At 36.9% G+C, this 23,303-nt stretch overlaps 7 protein-coding genes across 7 annotated transcripts; all 7 read left to right on the forward strand. All coding sequences in view use genetic code 12, as the record gives it.

The window, feature by feature from the left end:
• Window positions 1-2,204: 2,204 nt before the first annotated feature.
• Window positions 2,205-3,416, forward strand: CORT_0B02430 (hypothetical protein; the record flags this gene model as incomplete). Its single annotated transcript, XM_003867348.1, has 1 exon — window positions 2,205-3,416. The coding sequence occupies one exon, from the start codon at window positions 2,205-2,207 to the stop codon at window positions 3,414-3,416; it is 1,212 nt and encodes a 403-aa protein (XP_003867396.1).
• Window positions 3,417-6,011: 2,595 nt separating this feature from the next.
• Window positions 6,012-8,669, forward strand: CORT_0B02440 (hypothetical protein; the record flags this gene model as incomplete). The annotated part of the gene is made up of 1 exon (XM_003867349.1): window positions 6,012-8,669. The coding sequence occupies one exon, from the start codon at window positions 6,012-6,014 to the stop codon at window positions 8,667-8,669; it is 2,658 nt and encodes an 885-aa protein (XP_003867397.1).
• A 1,208-nt stretch (window positions 8,670-9,877) lies between these two features.
• On the forward strand, window positions 9,878-10,741 carry CORT_0B02450 (hypothetical protein; the record flags this gene model as incomplete). Its single annotated transcript, XM_003867350.1, has 1 exon — window positions 9,878-10,741. One exon carries the CDS (start codon window positions 9,878-9,880, stop codon window positions 10,739-10,741), a length of 864 nt encoding a protein of 287 aa, XP_003867398.1.
• A 366-nt stretch (window positions 10,742-11,107) lies between these two features.
• Window positions 11,108-12,835, forward strand: CORT_0B02460 (Cue2 protein; the record flags this gene model as incomplete). The annotated part of the gene is made up of 1 exon (XM_003867351.1): window positions 11,108-12,835. The coding sequence occupies one exon, from the start codon at window positions 11,108-11,110 to the stop codon at window positions 12,833-12,835; it is 1,728 nt and encodes a 575-aa protein (XP_003867399.1).
• A 1,200-nt stretch (window positions 12,836-14,035) lies between these two features.
• Window positions 14,036-17,605, forward strand: CORT_0B02470 (Cst20 protein kinase; the record flags this gene model as incomplete). Its single annotated transcript, XM_003867352.1, has 1 exon — window positions 14,036-17,605. One exon carries the CDS (start codon window positions 14,036-14,038, stop codon window positions 17,603-17,605), a length of 3,570 nt encoding a protein of 1,189 aa, XP_003867400.1.
• Window positions 17,606-17,875: 270 nt separating this feature from the next.
• Window positions 17,876-21,346, forward strand: CORT_0B02480 (Ths1 threonyl-tRNA synthetase; the record flags this gene model as incomplete). Its single annotated transcript, XM_003867353.1, has 1 exon — window positions 17,876-21,346. One exon carries the CDS (start codon window positions 17,876-17,878, stop codon window positions 21,344-21,346), a length of 3,471 nt encoding a protein of 1,156 aa, XP_003867401.1.
• Window positions 21,347-22,555: 1,209 nt separating this feature from the next.
• On the forward strand, window positions 22,556-23,182 carry CORT_0B02490 (hypothetical protein; the record flags this gene model as incomplete). The annotated part of the gene is made up of 1 exon (XM_003867354.1): window positions 22,556-23,182. The coding sequence occupies one exon, from the start codon at window positions 22,556-22,558 to the stop codon at window positions 23,180-23,182; it is 627 nt and encodes a 208-aa protein (XP_003867402.1).
• Window positions 23,183-23,303: the final 121 nt, after the last annotated feature.

Here is a 23,303-nt window from a genome sequence, read left to right on the forward strand (position 1 = left end):
CTGACGTATTCGGTGTGACTTATGTTTTTACAGCAAGTATAATTAACCCACATTTATAAAAGAACATACACGAAGTAAACATGGGACATGAGATAAAAGAAAACGTTCCCTTCCAAATATATATATGTACATTGGGTTAAAGTCATATAAGTTGATTGATGGAAAGTTTTGGTTTTGCACACAAAATACACCAGGCACGCACGTTTTTACTGAAATATTCTTTCTTTCTTCTTCTATTGTCGGAGTTTATAATCAAAAACAATGTAGAGAAAGACAATAGCAGTGGAAGTCTTGCGCCAAGCAACTGACTGACTACTAATGTCTTGTTTTGAGGTGCGAATGGTGCAGATGGTGCAGATGAAATAGTTTGTCGGTTCAACTTGCTTATCTGGTTTTCATTTTTTAATCCCGATCAAAGAAGTTCTTTTGCTATTGCATAGCTCAATTAGATCAATGGGGTATTGGTCCAGTGGTAAGTCTAAAGCTAAATAGAAGTACATTTGATATGAAGTATGCCGAAATATGCCACACTTAAATCCGGATTTATGTACTTAGTCAAAATTTAATTTAGTGTTCCGAACTGGTGCGTGTGTTTTGTTACACCTCTGTTGTTTGGATTACTAGGAGACAGATTGAATATGGGCAGAATTGATAAACTAGAAGGTAGATATAGCTATGATGTAAGACAATACCTAGAGCTGTAATTGTAAGAGAATATGTTTGCTTAGGTTAATTGGACTATTTAACGATAAAAGCAAAATAACAAAGATATTTGGTAGCGCTGGTTTGCTATTGTCCTCGTTTCTTTTTTTATTCAGATTTTCTAATCTCTCTTAATGTTGACTCTTATCTCTCAACAACAACTTGCTCATGATCATTTAGTGACCATGTTACAGCAACATTTCCATAGTCAAGCTAAAGCAAAATACAAGGTGTAGGCGTGTAAATAGAGGAAAGAAAAGAGCTGGTAGAACAACAAAGAACAAATAAACGAGAGGAAATTATCATTTACCAGGAAATCTACAAGAACAACCAATTTCTCTCACCCCTCTTTATTCTCCTCCTCGTCCCCCTCTGTATTTTCCTTCTACAAACCAAATCGTGACTTCTTTCTTCAACGAGAAGGGAGAAATAACAGAAGTAAGAAGGTGGGGAGTGAAATCTATTATTCTGTGCTCTCTTTTTCTTTTTCTTTTCTTTTTTTTTTTTTTTTAACATAATTTGCGTAAAAATAAATAAAAACTGTTGACTCGAATGTAGAGCAAAGATAGATAGAAGAAAGAACGGAGTAGAATATAAATTCATTTTTACACCCCTACAGCACCCCCTCCCCTCCCACCTCCCCCCTTTACTTCAGAAACCCCACGATTGAAGCCATTAAACTTGAATACATTCGGATTGCTATGAAAATCAGGTGGTTTATTACAGAACATATACAATCATGTAATGTATGTAGAGATATAATCTCTTAAAGTTGCAGCAATAGTAATAAGTATGTAGCTTCTAGTGAAGGTTTAACACATTTTGGTCTCAGTTGATTGAAAGTGCTTGGTAGTGTAAGTGTAGCTGGATGGTAGTTGTTTATGTTTATGTGTTTATGTTTTCTCTAATTGAGTCAAATGTGTATACGATTTGTATCAGTTGTTAGAGTACTAATGTAATTTTATTGTTTTTGGTTGCAGGAACAAGAAGGTAGTGTATCTATGTACAATTATTTATTTTATATTACACAATATGTACGTATATGTACAAGATGTTATAGTACAAAGTGTAATATTGTGTTGCGTAGTGTAGTAAGTTTAGGATTGTGTGTTATTAATGTTTGTTACACAAAACCATTTTTTAATGTTTTAATTTTTTTAATTTTTTTTTGTCTTAGAATTTTCTATTTCTTCTTTGTACTAAACATTTGTATATATATATATCCTGCTCTATTCCTTTTTCTATACTCCTACTTTTTACCTTCTTCTACATCATACAGAAAGCAATACTGGTTATTACTTTATATAAATACTATTACTATTATTTCACTTCATAGCAACCTAGATATAGAGCTTACACCTATACATAAACAACATAGGCTGTTGATATTTATTTATTTATTTATTAGACGATTACAAAACAGGAGAGAATTTTTCAAATTTTTCACCCCATACCAAAAAAACATATACAACTACTACAAAGTACATTCCTTTTATTTACCAATGACTGTTACATACAAACAACCTATACGTAAGTCTAACCGCATTAGATCATTAACTGCTAAAGCATCAACTAACAATTTCTCCTTTTTAGTACCTCAAAAGGAATCCACATCAGCTATGCAAAACAAAAGATCAAGTGACCAGGATTCACAACCACAACCTACTACAAAGAGGAGAAAGAGATCGTATATTGAAGAAGAAGAGGCATTGCATAATAAAGATAAGATTGATCCAGTTGAAAAATTACTTTCCTTAACTAGTACAAACAATGATTTCTTACTAGAAATAGAATCAGAAGATACTACAGAACCACATAAACCACAACAACAACAGCAACTGACCCAACCACAGTCGCATCCGCATTATGCATATGAGCTTAGTTCAGAGGAAGAAGAAGAAGATGACGACGAGGAGGAGCTGGATGAACATATCGGAATAGCGTCGGTCAATTTTACTGAGATATTGAATGACAACATAAGGAGATATTATAGAACCAGACTACAGAATCAATATAAGGATTCGTTTGCATTGTTGAATAACAAAAGAGTTGAAGATCTACAGCAACAACAGCCACAACAGCAACAGCAACAGCAACAGCAACAACAACAACAATCACAACCACAACTACAACCACAATCACAACATGTACAGAGTAATGAAACTACATCTCCTTCTGTACCATTCTTCAGAAGTGTCAACTTTGGATCCCCAAAAAGGGAGTATTCAGTTGAGGATTATCTTACTTATGGTGATGAAGAGGATGAGGAAGAGGGTGGACAATCACCAAAGTCTGTACCCACTACCACAACAGGTTCAGAATCATTAAGTACATCCACCACTTCATTAGCCAGTCTAATGTCTCTTAGTGAAGACGAAGAAGATCCTCATTCACAAATTGTCTCACCCATTTCATCTCCATCTACCACCACATCATCCTTATACACCCCAGAGAATAATAAAGCTACTACCAATGGCATCACTACAAGCTCCAATACCGTATCATCTACATCATCCAATTGGCAATTCAAACCAAAGATTAACTTCAATTATTGGCGTTTACGTAACAATCAATACAACGACAACTATAACAATGGATTTAGTTTCAATGGTAGTGATGATGTATCTAATGCATTGAAACAACACAGTTTATATACAGCTACTAGTGAAATGGTTTCCACTGGTAACTTTATGATTAATGATTTTTACCTTTAGAGAGAGCGCTAGAGTTAGAGCTTGGTAGTATATGGTGAATTGATGTTATTTGGTTGTTAGTCCGGGGGTGTATTACAAATTGGGAAGTTTCAATCGGAGAAGAAAAATCTTTTTCTTACACAAAGATACAATAACAATAGATGAATGAAAAAAATTTTCAAATTTCTTTTTTCCAGTTCAATTCCGAGAGTAACACATAACAACAATAACATTTGAAATGAAAAGTCATTTATTTGGTGCTAAGATGGGCCTTCCTCCGCATATGCACTCCACCAATGTTTTGGTCGTTGCTGATGTTGTTTCTATTCCAACTTAGCCGGTTAAGTCATTCGCTATTATTTAATTCAATTATTTGTTTAGTAATTTACACCTTATCTTTTTAAAAGAATGTACTTTTGGTTCATTAATGTATAAGTTTTGTAACATAGTACACAATCTCTAAGCTTTCTGAATTATGTCTTACCAATCAAAGTACTTATCTTTGTGTATTTGCCCTTAATATTCTCTAGAAGTATTGGCGTTTGTTCATGTGTGTATGGTAGTGATTAAAAGTGAAAAATTTTCACCCGTTCAAAGTTTTAGTGAAAATTTTTTTCATGTAACACAAAATAGAATATTGATTTCTAAATTTACATATTTGGAATTGTGTTGTCATAGGTTATTACATACTCTCTAAATTTAATTGGCTACTTATTACACGACTTACACTTAAAGACAACCTAGTAGTGTTTAATGTTTAACCTGTTATGCGTAACGGTATTTTAATTGATGGGCTTCCACTTCTACTTGTACTTTTGTGTTGTGACTAGAGGACCAAAACTTTAGGAGACAAGTTAACGCTTACACAAGAGAAACTTCTCTATGTCTTATGTGAGACACTGTTTCTTACCATTTCTTATTGAGGACACATTATCTTCGAATCACTACCAATGGATCTCGCACATAAATTCGATTGATACCTTCAGATTGTAGTACTATGTTGTGAAGAAGAGAGAATAATTAGTGTGTTTTCTTGTATAGTTGAAGGTCAATAGCATATCCAGAATATGTGTCAGAGAGCATAATTTAGTTAGTTTCGGTTCCGGTTGACATTCCCAACCGAAGTTGTAACTAAACTAAACAAAAATAGAAATGTTTACCTTTAGTTAATGTGTGTATTGTGTTTTTGTATCTGAAACCAGCATCTCGTATAAAGCACATGAAACAAAAATAAACAAAAAGGGTATATTTGTTCCAGGGATAATAATATGATGGATGGCAAAACTACCTTTGTGTGAGTTTCAAAGAAACGCCGGGGGCACTTGTAGGCGTTTCATACAAAAGAGTACGTTTATTGTTTATTTGTTTATTATTACTTGGACAAATAGGAAACTTAATTTGGTAATGAATTAGACACTGCTTTGTGATGCAATATTACAAAAAATAGGACACTAGTGTTCTCTTCTTTTTCAACCAGTGACATTTTTTGTAAATGTAATTGCAATCTGGTTGATATAGCAGAAGCTTGAATTTGTAAATTACAATTGGTCGTATATGTGAACTGTACTTGGTGCTAAAATATACTTTGTACTTTGTGTTTCGTGTGTAAGAATTTTATTGTCGTGTGACAAAAAGTTTTTCACTCAATTGAATGAAGAATATAATTCTTTACCCTTTCTATTCTCATAATAAAATGTAGGTGACTAGGTCCCTTTCATTAAAACACAACCTCGTTACATTCAAAGAACAAGGCCATTAAGAAGGTTGGAATTGAAGAGTTGTTTGCCACCCATGGCACCAATACCTGAAAGTATCCTGAAGGCGGGCCCGATATTTTTCATTGCATCCAATTTGGGAAACAATAAGATCGGGGCAATGCCAAAAAAATTAGTCCAAGCGGCGTTTTGTATTATTTACTATGTATTATTAAGGACAAACGAACCGCTGACGCACAAAAAGTCTACGAAACCTTTGTAAATTCTTCATTTTCAAGTAACCAACATGCTTGTAACAAAACACAACGTACAATTATCCTCCCTATCGTGTTTCGGTTACACTTGGCTGTCTAATGTTTTTGCAAACTCTTTGTTTTGTATACGTGTTTTCCCGAATATGTACAATGATATACCCGCTCACATGCTTTGTGGTAAGATCCTTGCTCTGTTGAAAAATTTCTTTTTCTCTGTAACTTGAACCAGCACTGAAAAGGCTTTGTATCTGGCTCAAGCAACTTAACTTCGTCGTTTCTTGACACAGGAGAATTAAATCATGGTTTAATAATGCATGTATGTAAAGGCATTAGATTTAAATCAGTCTTATCAAATGTAGCTTTTCTACATTCTTTGTGCGTCCCTTACCAACAGACTTATCTCATTCACTTGCTGGTTCCTTGTTTTCTTCATAGTGTTCATTGTCCTCGATATTGCAACTTCGGTGATAATATGAACGCTTCGGCGAATCAATGGCGCAACTTGAGCTCTCGCGACAAGAATAAATGACGCGACAATTCTCTTCGGCAACAAAACACGTTAATCGCATTGATCTACAACAGCAACAAAAAGCAAACTACTGTATCCCCTATACAACATAAAAGAGCACTGCTAATTTGATTCATCAATGGGGCTACTATCATCTCTATTCATATTCACGCTCGGTTTTGTTAGCCCCTTTTTACTAATTGCGTTCGTTTTCCAATATGTACTACGTGATGTTTCGAGCGAATCGGAGAATGAAAAAGATTCATTAATCAAAGCAGGAGAGATAGAAGAAAAACACCAATCTGGATTGGAGAGCTTTAAAAATGGCTGGGTTTTTGTCACCAATGAGTATATCGAAAGTACCGATGAAATCAATCGTAATACTACATCAATTACAGAGTCTCCAGAGAATAGATCGGCCATTTCGTCATTGTATAAGTTGGTAAACAGGGAACAACAGCAACAGCAACAAAGGCGGAGACAGGATCCGTTAACAGAGGAAGTTGAACCAGATGCGAATGATGCAAAGGACGACGTATCCATATCGGATGCAGCATCCGTTAGCTCACAGCACACCACCACCACTCAACAACTGCTTCAGCCTCCACCTCCTGCTACATCCACTCAGCAACCACCAGGACAAGTGAGACAATCATTAAAGAAACACCGTTATTTTGGTGTGCTAAAACACGGCAATTTGTTTCTTTACAAGGATCAAACCATCAAAGATGTCAAACATGTCATTGTTTTGGGGAACTACTTTGTTAGCATTTGGCCCAGGAACTTGCCCGAACCACTGTTGTTTACCAAATACACAGCTATAGCATTGATAAATGTGAACAAGCTATCCAATTTGAATCAACAATCCAACAAAGCTTCCAGTGGAAGTTTTTTCATATATTGCGACACCAATAGTGATAAAGAAGATTGGTATTTTGCATTGATAAGAGGTACCAAATTGGAATCATCAAACACATCATCATCTATTCCTGCTAGTTTAAGCCCACAAAAGTATGCTCAAACCTTACATTTTTCCACCAAGGAAATGATCAATTTAATTCAAGCATTGTATAGCTCCGAGGGCCATTTACAAACTAAATGGATGAATGCATTGATCGGGAGGTGGTTTTTGGCAATCAAAGATACCAAATTTTTTGAAAATTACATTTTTACAAAACTTAGTAAAAAATTAAACAAGATTAAAAAACCAGGATTTTTCGATGAATTTCAAATAACTGATATACAGCCAGGGGGCTCGGCACCATTTTTTACATACCCCAGCTTGAAAGAGATTAACCCTGATGGTACATTAGTTATTAGTGCTCATGTGTCATACAATGGTGGATTATCAGTAACAATTGCCACAAAATTGGATCTCACATTTGGAACTAAATTCACTACTAGAGAAGTTGATTTAGTATTGAAGATATCCTTGGTGAATCTTGAGGGACCGATGTTGATTAAATTGAAACCACCACCAAGCAATCGATTTTGGTACTGTTATGAAGTTGAACCAACGTTGAATTTCCAAATTGAACCGATATTGAGTTCAAAGTCTTTAAACTATTCATTTATAACTAGTACGATTGAAAAGAAGTTTAGAGAAGCAGTCAAGGAAAGTTTGGTTATGCCATATTGGGATGATATTGAATTTTTCAATACAGAACATGAATTATATCGAGGTGGTATTTGGAAACATGATGGAGACGAGGAGAAGGAACTATTGGGTGCTGATGAAGCAATATCTCATGAAGATTATACATCAGAAAGCAATACGGTTGACGAAGCATCGATTCAATTATCAGAGTCGGACCTCAAATCAACTTCGAAAAAATCATTACGAAGAATGGGATCGACAATCAATGATTTTACTAAGAGGATTAAAAACAAGTCAAATTCACCTCTGTTGGATGAGTTCCCCACAACTGGAACCACAACATCTGCAAGAACTTCAACCATGAGAAGTAACCCCAACACATCCGATGCTAATGGCGTTGCTAGTAACGGGTTATTGAAACGTATTGGTAAATGGTACTTCAAAGATGATTATAGAAACAATCCAACTCATCAGAATGTTGACACTACACCAACTATGAAAGCGTCACTGCCAATGTCATCTCCTGTGACCGGGTCTACTTCAGCTGCTGAAACTTATCACCCCCCTGAAATGATTTCCAATAGACGAGCACGTAAATCGTCAAGTGTATCATCATTTGGTAAAGATAGGAATACTGGAAATGGGCAAGGTGCTGGTGTAGGTGCTGGTGATGTAACACCCATTGCTTCAACCGAACCAGTTACTGCACTGTCAATACTCACTCAACCAACACTATCTGCATCATCACCTAGAATTCGATCACCATCATTCAACTTTGCTCGTGCTGAGTATGTCAACGATCCTCCAGTGATTTCAAGTACAGGTGGTGGTGGGAGTGGATCGCTCACTCTGAAAAGACACTATAAATCAAACAGTGGTGTTACTGCTGCTCAGTTGGCATCATCAACTACATTTGCTCAGACTCTACAAAACATGCCCAATTCACCAAGCATGGAACAAGTAAGCAAAAGTGGTGTATTTACCAATGAGAATCATGAATCACAAGAAATAGGGTCAGTTTTCAATAATAGTAGTACTAGTGGAGGTGTTGCCGGCGGCGAAGATAAGAATGATGATATAAGTATGTTTTTATCTGCAGAACCGACCGTCGCTTTATCTCAGCCAAGTTCACCTAATCGAGCTAAAACAGTGAGGAAAAAACCACCTCCAATTGATGATTCCGATGGTGATAGTGTATAGTGGAATGTATAGAAATAACATTCTCTAAGAAATACGATTCAACGACTTCTTGTTTTTGTCTTTTAGTGTATGACACCTATAAACTCTTCTGGTAGAATAACTTAACTTAGAGTACGACTTTGGTTCTGTTTTATCTTCCTCTCGTAATTGCTGAATCCGTTCATGTGTAATCAGTAAAGAGGAAAATCAATTCTATAATATTAATCTATTGTCACTTTTACATAAAACAATTTTAACTCCGTATATTCAATAAATTACATCAGCATAATCCCACCGAGCACGTGGAATGGGCTCAGGTTGAAAGAATCATTCGGCTAATCACATTGGAACTGTCGAACAAGTACAGCTATACACCGTCGTTGTCGTTGACAAGCAGTAATGGGATCAGGAACTCCTGTAGTCTTGTCATTCGTTATTTCGTTCAAAAAGCACAAATCGTGAAATTCACTGGAATAATCGGTTCCAATTAATGAATTACATGAGGTTGATTATGGGAAAACATCGTCCCAAAGCCAGAAGTAGCCACAGCAAATATGGCATAATTGAAGGATGAAATTATAACCGTCAATTAAACGCACGCCGGATAATATGACACAGGCGCATTGTGTATTAACGAGATTTAACAATAAGCCCATTGTTCGTAAATTTCAGTTAGTACTGTTCTCACTGCTTCTATATTCCCACTATCGTTCAGGACATATGCTCTAGAATGCTGTTCACTTAGTACTAAATTATCCCAAATATCGCAATGTTTTCATGTTTCACTGAGTAATCCATAAATATCAATCCAAATGGAAATCCATGATTACTGTAAAATCATAGATATCACATCAGTGACTAATGCATGCTCCTTACTTGGATTGAATCAAAATTTCGTTTGTTTAATTGTTCCTAATTATGGGTCGCGATTTGTGTACTCAGGTAAGTATATAAGAGCACATTATTGTTACAACGTCAACCAATAAGACAAAAGTGTATATTATGTCAGACCTATGGAGCAGAAAACTCGTTCAAAATTTTGTTGTTGCAACTTTTGTTGCGTTTTTTGTAGATTAAAAATGTGAGAGAAACAAGTTGTGCACCACTATCAAGTCCCTATGCTTTTTTGGATACACGTGCACGGAGTAATAAGACCGAGATAACTCATCTACAAAAAAAATGATTCCCAATTTTTAATTTACACCGCAAAAGTCTTGACTGTGAAGAGCATGCAAAATGATATAGTAACACAGCTGCCATTACTGAATCGACCGGAATCACAAATCTCACTGGCTCTATCAACAAAACCAGCAGAGACAGCGCCCATCCATCTACCTGTCATAGATCCCACATCAAATCCTGAAATTCTTGTGTTCAATCTCAATGACATCAAACAACTACGCAACAAGTATCATATATTGGGTATTCTAATTGGTACTTTGCAACAGTACCCTCAACAGAATATATTCTTATCAGTACCGTTAAAGTTAAACATTTATGAAGTTTTATGGTTGGTTCAATATCAATACGCGGTTTTAATTGACCAATTGGCTTATAGGAATGCTAAATTGAAAAAACAGGAGGAGCAATTTCAGGGTAAGGTAAAGAATGATAGTTTGACAGAGAAAAACATTATGGTTGTGGAAAATTGTGACCCTAATTACGATGCTAAGCTTGCTGAATCTTTTGAGATATCAATTGAATTATATTTGTCCAGGTATTTCAGGAATAGTAGTGGTAAAAGTCTAGCTCGGTTCATTAATCATTACAAGTATTACAAGTATTTACAAAATTGTGGATTCTACATTAATCCAGGATTGAAATTTGGTGGAGATTTGGTAATTTACCCTGGTGATCCATTACGATACCACTCTTATTCGATGGTGAAATTTGATGTGGTTGATATGTATGATATCATTGTTGGTGGAAGATTGGCTACCAGTGTAAAGAAGAATTTAATCTTGATGGAGTTGAAAGGAGAGGAGACAATTGACGATAGTCAGGTTTCTGTTGATGATAAGTTCTTGAAACAATTGTTCGATGATGATGATGAGCTCGTTTGTTTTTCCATTGAGTGGGCGGGATTTGGATAATGTATAGGGATGTATGGTTGATGCCATTGTATCAAAAGGTCTTACATTTATATATTTTATGTAGTTATAGTGAAGCGTGTATGTTCTTTTAAGGCGAAGGTCTACATTAACGAAGTGTCTCTACTCCTTGTTAATTGACAGTCATTTTTAAAGGGCCCCATGTGCCTTGCATCTGATATTCCATGTCAATTAGGTTTGTGTTCAATCAAGTTTAACCTTTTTTTTGGCAGATTTAACTTCATAGAATACCATCTCAGTTTATCACATGAACACACTGCTTATTCCTACTACAAGTCATCATTATAGTTTTAAAGTATTGAATGGACAAACAGAGTATACCTGTAATTATTCCCGGAAGCAGCTGCAATGGATTGTTTGAGTGAAGAACTTGCAAAAGCAAGCTTGACAGCCACAGACTCATTTGAAGAGCAAGATAATCTAGACCACACAGACAGGGAAAATGTTGACACTAAGCTCTGTGCTAACGCCAACAATGTTGGAAATGCGAATAGCCTTTCACAAACATCGATCATAACAAGTCAGCCAACATCAATTTCAACAAGCCCATCACGAAAAACATCAACTACAAGCTCCAATTCCATTAAAGATAGAAACCTCACTATAGAGGAAGAGTATACTCAATTCTTTTATGATGAAACTGATTCGGATCCTAATTTCATTAATTTGGTGGAGCAGTTGTCAGAGATTTTTCCCACCTTTTCAAAAGCTGACTTGAAAATCAGATTGAAGCTTAATGATAATGTTGAACAACTAATGGAAGAGTTGTTCATTGAATGCGAGCAAAGTGAATTGTTGGATATAGAAAACATGGCGAAAGAGGAAGTAACTAGACTACAGGGATCAAACCATTCAGAGGAGCCAACAAAGCAAGGTTTGGCGTGGTATCAAAAGCCATCCAAACCTGGGCCCAAGCTTCAGCTGTCAAAATATATTGTGGAGACGTGTCAGTTGCAAGAAATATTTCCTCACCTTAGCCCACCGTTGATTGAGCAAGCTCTAATTAAAAGAAATGGTGATATGGATGCTACGTCTGTTGATTTGCTTGATCCGGATTCTATTGAGACGAAAGGCGACAAATCTCAAGCCAATGCGTGGCAGGATAATACTGATTTATTGTGTCGACTCAAAATGTTTTTAAACCTTAGCGATAGTGGTATCACTGCGGGACAAGATCTAACCAAACGCGTCCTAGAAGAAGAAGAGATCCAGTTTCATATACGCAAGTGTCGTCAAGATTACAGTGAGACATTGAAAAGTATCATTGTCAATTGTCGACCAAAAGTACAACACAAAGTGACTGTGAGGGGTGTCGGTGGTCGTGTGCAGCGAGGTGGATCAAGGACTACATCAAGATCGAAGACAGAGTATCGTCTAACACCCACAACCTACAAATATAAAGCAAATCGAGCTGAAAGTTTGGAACTTCAACAGATGTACCTTATCAATGAGGAATTGCAAATGTTGGATGAATCTATTCTTATCAATGCACTTGAGTTTTATGAAGGTGATTGTGATAAAGTATTGCAATTTGCAATAGAAGTGTTGTCAAACTGCTCAGTTGAACAATTACCGACAGTCAAGTACAGCTTGGGTATTGATTCCAAGAATAAGTTAACAAAGCAGAGTACTTCAAATGGTATTAAACCAATTCATGGCGAAATTGTTTATCCAAATCTTGCAGAAAGTTTTAAGGGGTATTCTGCTAAAAGAAGGCAATCCTCACTGCATTTTCTGACTTCCATTACGACTAAAGATATTAGCAAATATGTTTCTGGATCTAAAGTTGATCTACATGGCAAAACTGCATTAGAAGCACTTACATTGACAAGGAATGTGCTTGATGCATGGTGGCAAGAAGAGATTGAACAACGTATTGAGCATGGTAAACTCAATCTGTATGGTTCACTAGCGGTATTTGTTGATAATTTGCTAATCATCACTGGTCGGGGAATCCATTCGGTAAATGGAGTCAGTATTGTAAGGCGGTATGTTAAAGATTATTTAGTTAGAAATCGGTATGTTTTTGATGAACGGGTGGGTAATTTTGAGATTAAAGGTATGCGGAAAAGGTGAAGTATTTAGAGGAATTGTATAATTATAGACGGGTTTTAGATGATAGACAATTGTCATCCTTACGGGCAACACCATTGTGTATAAAACGTGTTGAAAAACGTGCTGAAAAAAGGCTGGAATATCGAAGACGAGTCGCGACAATGCGCGGAAAAATGCGAAGTGTCCAAAATTTGATGCCTTTTTCTTATTGTACATTTCGATCTCGTTTAGCGAGAGACTGGAATAGCACCAAGAAGATAAAATGTATTCAGCGGTTGATAAAACTGGTCCAGATAGGATTGTTGGGAGTACGGACAGCTAAGCGCTTGCCTCGTAAAAGTAAACAAACCATACCGATTGCGTCTAGATTTGCTTCTTAATTTAAAATAGGGTTAAAACAAAGGGAGAAATTTAGATTGTTCCTTTTTGCGGCTCTCTAGATTCAAATTCACAGATGGAACAATAAAATGGTACTCATCTTTAAAGTGGGATTTTTTTTGTGTTTGTACCAAGGCTGTTACATCCAATATATCGTATTTACCCGCTGGATTAAGTTTATTTCTTGAGTATGTATGTGAGTTATATTGTCTATATTATTGTGTACAAATACGGTCGTGTATTTCGCGAAAATAAAAAATATAATTTATTTATTGAATTGGAGTAAAAAATGTATTGGTGTATGGATGTGGCACGATATGAAACCCTTTTTGGTGAAAAAACATCCATTGTTTAGAACGACATACACACCCATGCCCCACCTCAGTTGTAAGAGCTCTAGTTCTGCCCAAGAGACGGTTTTTTGATTACAATTGTATTTGAATGGAACATAAATGTATTGAGTACATTTTGTAGGTGTGATATGGTAGTGTATATTGAGTATAGTGGTAGTAAAATAGAATGTTTTTTTTCTAATAAGAATTTAAATAAATTTTAATAAATTAAAAAATAATAAAAAAAGAGCCCAACCGTGAAAAGATATCCAAAACAACGGAATCATAACATATCTACAACATCGAATCTACTATACAATTATCACTAGACAGCAAGATACAGATTTATTTACCGCTGGAGTATCACATTACACTGCAATTTTAAGACCGTTTGCAAAATCACAATCTACCCACCCTACGGAAAAGAGTACACCACATTCGTTACCAATTAAAGATATTCAAATTATAAACAATCAAGCCTTGTGTTTCTAACTATAAGCAGTAAACAGTAATGAGCTTTGATCATCAACTGCTATCTGAATCTCGTGAGTTCGAATCTGCCGACACAACGAAAGCCAGTCTACCACATACAAACAATTTAAAGAATGACCAGTCACAAGATATTCATTCTTCTCATTCAGAAGAGGAAACTATATTACAACAACCAAGTAATGTTTTACAATCGTCCAACAATGGGTCTCACTTGAGTTTGGGGTCGCCTATGCATGATCATTTATCACAATTTGAAAATCAAGATAAATTGAGTGAAAGTGATAAATTACCACAACCAGTACAGAACTCGAGTAGTATTGCAAATGAATCTGGATTGAATACTTCAAGACATGAAGGTTCTGCTCTGCTGACAGGTCAAGACCACGAGGGAAATGAACACGTGGAAGCCACTAAAGTATCACAGGGTATGCCTCTCAGAGTTCCAGGGACATTTGACGTCAGTGCCTTGACAGGAGAGAATGAAAAGGAAGAAGAATACTATCAATTACGTGAAACAATCAATAAAAGTGAAAGTAAAGACTCAATTGGACCTGGAGGGATTGAAGGTGTCAGTCAGAGGGACACAAGTTCCAACCTTGCGTTAAGTGAATCTGCAGGTGTTATTGCAGAGGAAGGTGAGAGTGAGCGCAATACGTTGCAAACAAGTGACGCCGCCGCAGAACAAGCTGACCAAGACGACAGGGAAATTTCGCCTGACGATTCTGCATTTCTGACTGCCTCTTATTACAAGTCACACAAGGAGGAGGACGAACTAAGCGACGTAAATGCGGAGTCCGAGCATACCGATATGAACAGTCCTCAAGTCGACTCTCACCTGCATACTTATAAGCCCACATTAGATCCAGGCAAACCCACACATTTTGCTCAACCTCCCGCAATCGACATCAACCAGTATTTAAACCAAAGCGATGAAGATGACTCATCAAGTAATTTGGTGTACTCCCCAAACTTAAAGAACGAGTTAGATAGAATACCAACAATCGAAAATGAAAACATTGATGATATCCCTCCAGTGAACCCACTACGTTACCAGCACCAATATCACCAAACTCCATCTATGGAACCGGAGAAACTAGAGGATCAGAGCAGAAATGTTTCTTCGACTTCAACAGTTGTTAGAACACCAAAAGAGGAAACTTCAGCAAAGGCTGCAAGGACAAATCAATCCACAGTGCATAACCAAACTGCCGCAATTACGCCGGTGCCCCCTAGTACAACCAAATTCCCATCGTACCTGAATTCATCAACCACATCAACGTTGGTGAACTCTTCAAATGGTACTTTACCATCACCTAATCTATCAATTGGTCTCAATAATGCCAAACAGTCACCGAAAACTGAGAAGAAGAAAAACAAAATGCGGGAAGTGTTTTCGTCGATGTTTGGCAAAAGTAAAGCCTCATCTGCGCCTGCTCCTCCGTCGCCAGAGCTCAATATGAAAATCAGTACTCCTTTCAACGCAAAACATGTTGCTCATGTAGGCGTTGATGATGATGGTTCGTATACGGGTTTACCTGTTGAGTGGGAAAGGTTGTTAGCAGCTAGTGGTATCACCAAAAAGGAGCAAGAGCAACACCCTCAGGCTATGATGGATATAGTGGCATTTTACCAAGATTCAAATGAAAATCCGGATGACCATGCTTTTCAAAAGTTTGGAGTCAACAAAAACAAAAGCGATTCGAGTGGATCTGAGAATTTTGAAAATACGCCTCCTGCAACGCCTAGTAGTGAATCAAGGAGCCCACAACGAGTGTCAACAACGTCACTAGATAAGGTTGTCGAAAGTCACCAAGAAACTCCAAAACAAGGAAGGGTCTCACCATCACAAACTAGAGGGCAATCACAAACACCTCAACAGGTCACACCAAAAGTGCACCAAGAGAATCAATTCATTCCTAGCAGACCTGCTCCAAAGCCACCCTCGACGCCAGGATCATCCCAAAGTATAAATCGAACACCCACATTGCAGAAGCAAGGATTAGACTATACTCCAAGACAAGCCCGCACATCACCACCAAATCAAACAAAGTCACCGGCTCATTTGGAGAAAAAAACTCAATCACAAAAATCAGTCAAATCATTGAGAGCTCAAACTAATGGTGGCATTGACAAGTTCAACAACATACCTGCACCCCCTCCTCCACCAGTACCATCAAACATTCCCAAATCGAAATCGCATTCTGCTTCCTTATCTAGTCGAATTAAACCTGCCACTACGGGTTCCACTACAGCCCCTGTTGCACCAACTCCTCAATTTGATGATTTAAACGTACCTAAACAAAGAAAGAATGAGTTTAGCACACATCGAGCACCACCACCGCCACCCGTACCAGTACATCAAGCAATTCCTCCTCGTAGCGACCCACAACAAGCCCTTGCTGATGCAACAGCACCAACAACATTGAAAGAGGGACAGCAAAGTAAATTTCAAGAAGCGCAAAAGAGATTGAGAGAGCAAAAGGCCAGAGAGATTGAAGAGATCCAGAAAAGGCAGCAGGCTAAAAAGTTGGAACAACAAAAGCAAGAGCAATTGAATCAACCTGCCGCACAACTGAATATAGACCCTAACGGTGCCGCACCTACATTGAAAAAATCATCTGGTGGTACTGTGCGTGATGCCAAACAAGCTGCTCTTATAGCACAGAAGAAACGTGAAGAAAAGAAACGTAAAAATCTTCAAATTATTTCCAAGCTACAAAGCATATGTACCCAGGGTGATCCAAAGGAGTTATACGTTGACTTGATCAAAATAGGACAAGGTGCCTCTGGTGGTGTTTATATTGCTCACGATGTATCAAAAGGCAACTGTACTGTTGCAATCAAACAAATGAACCTTGAACAACAGCCAAAGAAGGAGTTGATTATCAATGAAATTTTGGTTATGAAAGGAAGCAAGCATCCCAATATTGTCAATTATATTGACTCTTACTTAGTCAAGGGCGATTTATGGGTCATTATGGAGTACATGGAAGGTGGATCGTTAACAGAAATTGTTACTCACAGTGTCATGACGGAAGGACAAATTGGCGCTGTATGTCGTGAAACTTTGAAGGGACTAAAGTTTTTGCATTCAAAAGGTGTCATTCACCGTGATATAAAGTCGGATAATATATTGCTAGATATCAATGGTAATATCAAAATGACTGATTTTGGTTTCTGCGCTCAGATAAATGAAATCAATTTGAAACGAACAACTATGGTGGGGACACCATACTGGATGGCACCTGAAGTTGTTTCAAGAAAAGAGTATGGGCCAAAAGTTGATATTTGGTCGTTAGGTATTATGGTGATTGAGATGATTGAAGGTGAACCACCATATTTGAACGAAACCCCACTTCGTGCATTGTACCTCATTGCAACTAATGGAACTCCATCTTTAAAAGAGCCAGAAGCATTAAGTTATGATATTCGTAGATTTTTATCATGGTGCTTACAAGTTGATTTCAATAAGCGTGCCACTGCTGATGATTTGTTACATGATAAATTTATATTAGAAAGTGATGATGTGGAAAGTTTGAGTCCGTTGGTGAAAATTGCCAGAATGAAAAAGGCTACTGAGCAGGATTAGATCTTCCCTCAGCCCGTTGGGCTTGACCAGCGAAACCTCGCTGTTTCAAAAGACTTTATTACTTCAAATAGTCAGTTCATACGTTTGTATTATGTATTTTTTTATTTTATTCAATTCAGATATTAGAAGATGGGGGATTGTTATAAACGGCCTATACTTTGCTTACGTAAGTCATACTTCAAAATTTTCAGACGTGGAATGAAAAAAAAAAAAAATCTTGCAATTTTTGTAGACAGGTGACTCAAAGGAATTAACCACCAACGACAAGAGATGTCTGAAGTAGCAGATAAAGTCGAAAAGTTATCCGTGAAGGATAATAAAGGAGCAAGCAAAAAGAAGGAGAAGAAACAATCGCAACAATCGAGTTCACCATTGTACTTGGAACCTCAACCAGCATTCCTTGAAGAGAGAATTAAATTGTTTGATGAATTAAAGGCTAAATATGATGCAGAAATTGCAGCCAAGGAAAAGAAACCTATCAAGATCACTTTGAAAGATGGAAATGTCAAAGAAGGTACTTCGTACGAGACTTCACCAATGGATATTGCTAACTCTATTGGTAAATCTTTTGCTGAGAGACAAGTCATTTCAAAAGTCAATGGGAAACTTTGGGATATGCCACGTCCCTTGGAAGAAGATGCTACCTTGGAATTTTTAGATTTTGAGCACCCAGAAGGTAAAGCAGTTTTCTGGCATTCATCAGCACATATTTTGGGAGAATCTTGTGAATGCCATTATGGATGTCATTTGTCTCATGGTCCTCCAACTGATGACGGTTTCTTTTACGACATGTCAATCAATGACGGAACTACATTTGTCAACCAAGCTGATTTTGGTAGTTTGGAAACCATTGCGACTAAAGCCATCAAGGAGAAGCAAAAGTTTGAAAGATTGGAAATGACCAAAGAAGATTTGTTGAAAATGTTTCACTACAACAAGTACAAAGTTCAGTTCATCCTGGATAAGATTCCCGATGGCACATCAACGACCGTATATAGATGTGGTCCATTGATTGATTTGTGTGTTGGTCCACATATCCCACATTCAGGAAGAATCAAGGCATTCAAAGTGTTGAAGAATTCAAGTTCGTATTTCCTTGGTGATGCTAAAAATGATTCATTGCAAAGAGTCTACGGTATTTCATTCCCTGATAAGAAGTTAATGACTGAACATTTACAATTTTTGAAGGAAGCTGCTGAAAGAGATCACAGAAAGATTGGTCGTGAACAGGAATTATTTTTCTTTAGTGATATGTCACCTGGCTCGGCAATGTGGTTACCTCATGGTACCAGAATCTACAACACTTTAGTTGAGACTTTGAGAACTGAATATAGAAAGAGAGGATATGAAGAAGTCATTACACCAAATATGTACGCTACCAAATTATGGGAAACTTCTGGTCATTGGCAAAATTACAAAGAAAACATGTTCTCATTTGAGGTTGAGAAGGAAACCTTTGGGTTAAAGCCAATGAACTGTTTGAGTGAAGATATGAGAATTCAAACTGATAGGGGTTTCTTGTCTCTCGATGAAGTGAAAGAACAATGGAAGGATATTAAAATTGCTAATTACGATCATGAAACAAAGCAAATCAAGTACGAAAAAGCCTTGAATTTCCTTGTGAAGGATGAGATGAATCACAAAATGGTTGAATTTTGTGATTATGATATTACTGCAGGAAGAGGAAAAGCAGGAGGGCGTGATATTTCCTTGTTGGTCACTGAAGATCATGATATGTTTGTTCAAAAAGGTCGCAAAGTCAAATATCACACCATTTATGATACGAATTCTGACAAAGAAGTCGTCCCTTTTCAAAAAATTCCAGCACGTGATTTATTGGAGAAAGGTTTAGGCGTTAGATTTTTAGCGGCAGCAGAAAACGGTATTGACGTTAGTGCAGCACCTGCAGCTCCGTATAAAACTGCGCTTGGAATTACCGAAAGTCAAAATTTGGATTTCTTGGAGCTTTATGGGTTTTGGTTAGGTGATGGCTCTATGGGACAAAACATGACTTCCGGTAACGACATAATTTTCGCTGCAAGAAAAGAATCGGATATTAAGTGGTTGCATGATGTATTCGAGAAAATGAACTTGCATAAAGATTATTTTAGAGTTAGAGACAGAACTTTGGACATGGTTGAATTTCGTGTTTCAGATTCTAAATGGAAATTGTTTTATAAGGAGTATGCAGAAAAGTATGTTTTTTCTGGGGTTTATGATAGTAATAGTCATCTCAATACTCCCAAATCAGGTAAATGGTTTTCCTCATGGGTTTGGAACCTTAATAAAGAGGAAATGAGGGCCGTGATTGAAGGAATTCGCAGAGCTGATGGTGATTTTACCACCTACAACAAGAACATCTATACTTCGTCCATCAGATTCCGTGATGAATTGATTAGAGCTTTGTTGCATGCAGGGTATTCCGCTAAATTCAATCTTAAGTATTCCAAGGGAACAATTCGTGGCTACTCACCAGTTGGTCAAAAAGGGAACCATAAAATTGTCAGCCCTAAGGTATACGAGAATTTCAATGAGCTGACAAAGAGAAAGTACACTCCAATCAAAGCTAAATATGATAATTGGGTTATTAATTATGCTGAGGATGGTTCACCATCTGGAAAACAATGTGTTCGACCAAATTTGTATTCCGATACTGAAATTAAGCGTGTTGATAACTATGTTGGAAGAGTTTGGTGTGTTACCGTTCCGACTGGATTGATTATTGCACAGAGAGTCCATCGTGATGCTGATAACAACGTTATTCGTGCTTCAAGACCAATTGTTGTTGGAAACTGTCCCGGACATTGTATTCTCTTCAAGTCAAGAGAACGTTCATATCGTGAATTACCATGGCGTGTTGCTGATTTTGGTGTTATTCACAGAAATGAATTTTCTGGTGCGTTATCTGGCTTAACAAGGGTTCGTCGTTTCCAACAAGATGATGCTCATATTTTCTGTACCCCCGATCAAATTGGTACTGAGATTGCTGGAGTTTTCGACTTATTAAAGAAAATGTACGGAATCTTTGGTTTTGAATTCAAGATGGAATTGTCAACCAGACCTGAGAAGTATGTTGGTGATATTGAAACTTGGAATGCAGCTGAAAAGAAGTTGGAAGGTGCTTTGGATGACTTTTTGGGTAAAGGTAAATGGGAGTTGAACCCTGGTGATGGTGCGTTTTATGGTCCAAAGATTGATATTATGATTAGTGATGCATTAAAGAGATGGTTCCAATGCGCCACTATTCAACTTGATTTCCAATTACCATCCAGATTTGAATTAGAGTACAGATCTGAAAGCAATAGTGCTACTGAACGTCCAGTCATGATCCACAGAGCCATCTTAGGATCAGTGGAAAGAATGACTGCTATTTTGACTGAACATTATAAAGGTAAATGGCCATTCTGGTTGTCACCAAGACAAATCCTTATCGTTCCAGTTAGTCCAAAATACTATGACTATGCTGAAAAGTTGAAGAAATTGTTCAATGATGAATACTTTTTCTATTGTGATGTTGATGTCAGTGGTAATACATTGCCAAAGAAGGTTAGATCTGGTCAATTGATGCAATACAATTTCATTTTCATTGTTGGCGCTGAAGAAGAAGAGAATTATGGTGTCAATATTCGAAACAGAGATATTGCTGAAGAACAAGGAAAGAATCCAATGGTTGGTGTTGATTCAGTTATCCAACTGTTGGTGAAACTTAGAGAAGAAAAGAGATCGGATAATAAATTATAAGTAGATAGATATGAATGATGGATAAGTTTAGTGGGTAAGGATTGTATTCTAAGAAACCAATCGATTACATGTTACTACTATAATACTCTCAGGCTACACATTGAACTCTCAATCACTTCTTGTGCACATTGGAGTCTGCATAGTAAAAATAAAGTAAAACTTAATTTTGGCAACCAAAAAAGTTTTGTTTCTGTGGCAATTGTGTTGCAAAATATAAATATCCCCACTTCATTCCCTTCTTTTCCTGGTATCTCAATTCATCATCAAATCACACAAACACAACCTAATGTTTATTATTTGATATGGCGGTACTTTTGTGGTCGGATGAAAATGGTTTAAATGAAAGAAGCAACACATCCTGCTAACAAAGTAACTTTAGGCAGAGGAAACAAATGTAACAAATGTATGCTGACAATTCTAAAATGCAATGGCTAACTTATAAAAATAGGATGATATTGAAATTATTGGAGACTGATTGATTGTTGGAGCAGGGGCCAGCCAGTCTATCAGGTTTGGATGAATAACAAGTGTCTTTTAAACCCGTATCATTTCTATGATTGTTTTGAGTATCTCCAGTTTCAGATTAGATGATTTTGTCTTGTTTAATTTCCATTTTGTCTCTTATTTTCCTATTTGCCGATTGTTAAGATCCCAGTTTGAGGACATATTAAATGTCTTGTTTGTTTCTTGATTTCATGGATGTTTGAAGTTTCCAGTTGTTTTGAATGAATCAGTCCCAACAAATCGAATCACTTCCCAGGATCTTGATCCCGATCTACTCTTTTAATGTGCCCATATGTTGAATTAATGCCCCCAGTGAAGTTATTTGAGTCCCATTCCTTTCCAGTTTATAGAATATTGTTAATGAAAATTTAAGTTGTTGTTGTTAAATTCTGATAACTATGAAGTATATAGTTTGTAGTCTGATTACCTATCGATGGTCAATCTATCGATAGTCAATTGTGTGTATAAATTTCAAAGAAGGGACTAGAACAATCTCCCGTTTTGAATATTGTACTTCCTAGCAATGATATTAATTTGCACCTTACGTAATCGTGCAGTTCTAAATTTCCTTCTTAGAAGATTCGAAAGTCATGTCCATTCCCACAAAACAAAATACTACAAATATAGACCCTTTTCATTTTTCATCAATTGATTAATCCACTCTCCATTTACCTTAAACTTGATCCATCATCAATAATCAAAAAAATGTCAACCTCAAACCCATTGCAAAACATTCTCACTCCAGATCAATTTCAAAAATGTATCAACTTTTACGAAGCCGATCAAAGACTAGACCATAAAGATAGAGTGACAATTGCTTCTCAATTGCAAGGTATTTCAATTAAGTCAAATCTCATTGGTTATACAACTGGTATGTTGGGGTTCTTTGGTCCAACAGTTTACATTAGACTCATTAAAAAGCCACTCATCACCCCAACCCCATTCTTTTTGATTCAGTATCCATTCTTGTCGTTATGTTTTGGTTTTGGTACTTTAGTTGCTGGTGGTTACTACTCAGGAAAGTACTTTTTCAACAAGACCAAGGAAACTCCATCATCTTTTCCTAATCCTAATGTGGCTAATGTGTGGAAGAATATGGAATACCAAAACGTTGGTGCCTACACATTGTACTACCTTAGAACAAGTTTCAATCCAATGTTTATAATCAGGGATCCAAGAACTTGCTCTGATGAAGCCTTGGTCGATGCTAAGCAAAACAACCACTTCACTGATAGCATTGGCCTAGGTCATACTGATTCTACAGGTCAAAAGCACCCATTGAGCGTATGGGACAGGTTAAGGTTGCACCATGGTATGGATATCAGTAAATAATCCATCGTTGGTTGTATAGTTTGTATTTAAAAGAAGTGAATTACGACTAATGTTAAAGATTCGGCTAATCATTTTGCTCTCCGAAAAAATCCGCTTCACCATAGCAGAACAACCAAAAGTA

Source organism: Candida orthopsilosis (genome assembly GCF_000315875.1).
Source record: "Candida orthopsilosis Co 90-125, chromosome 2 draft sequence".
Lineage (NCBI taxonomy): Eukaryota > Fungi > Ascomycota > Pichiomycetes > Serinales > Debaryomycetaceae > Lodderomyces > Lodderomyces orthopsilosis.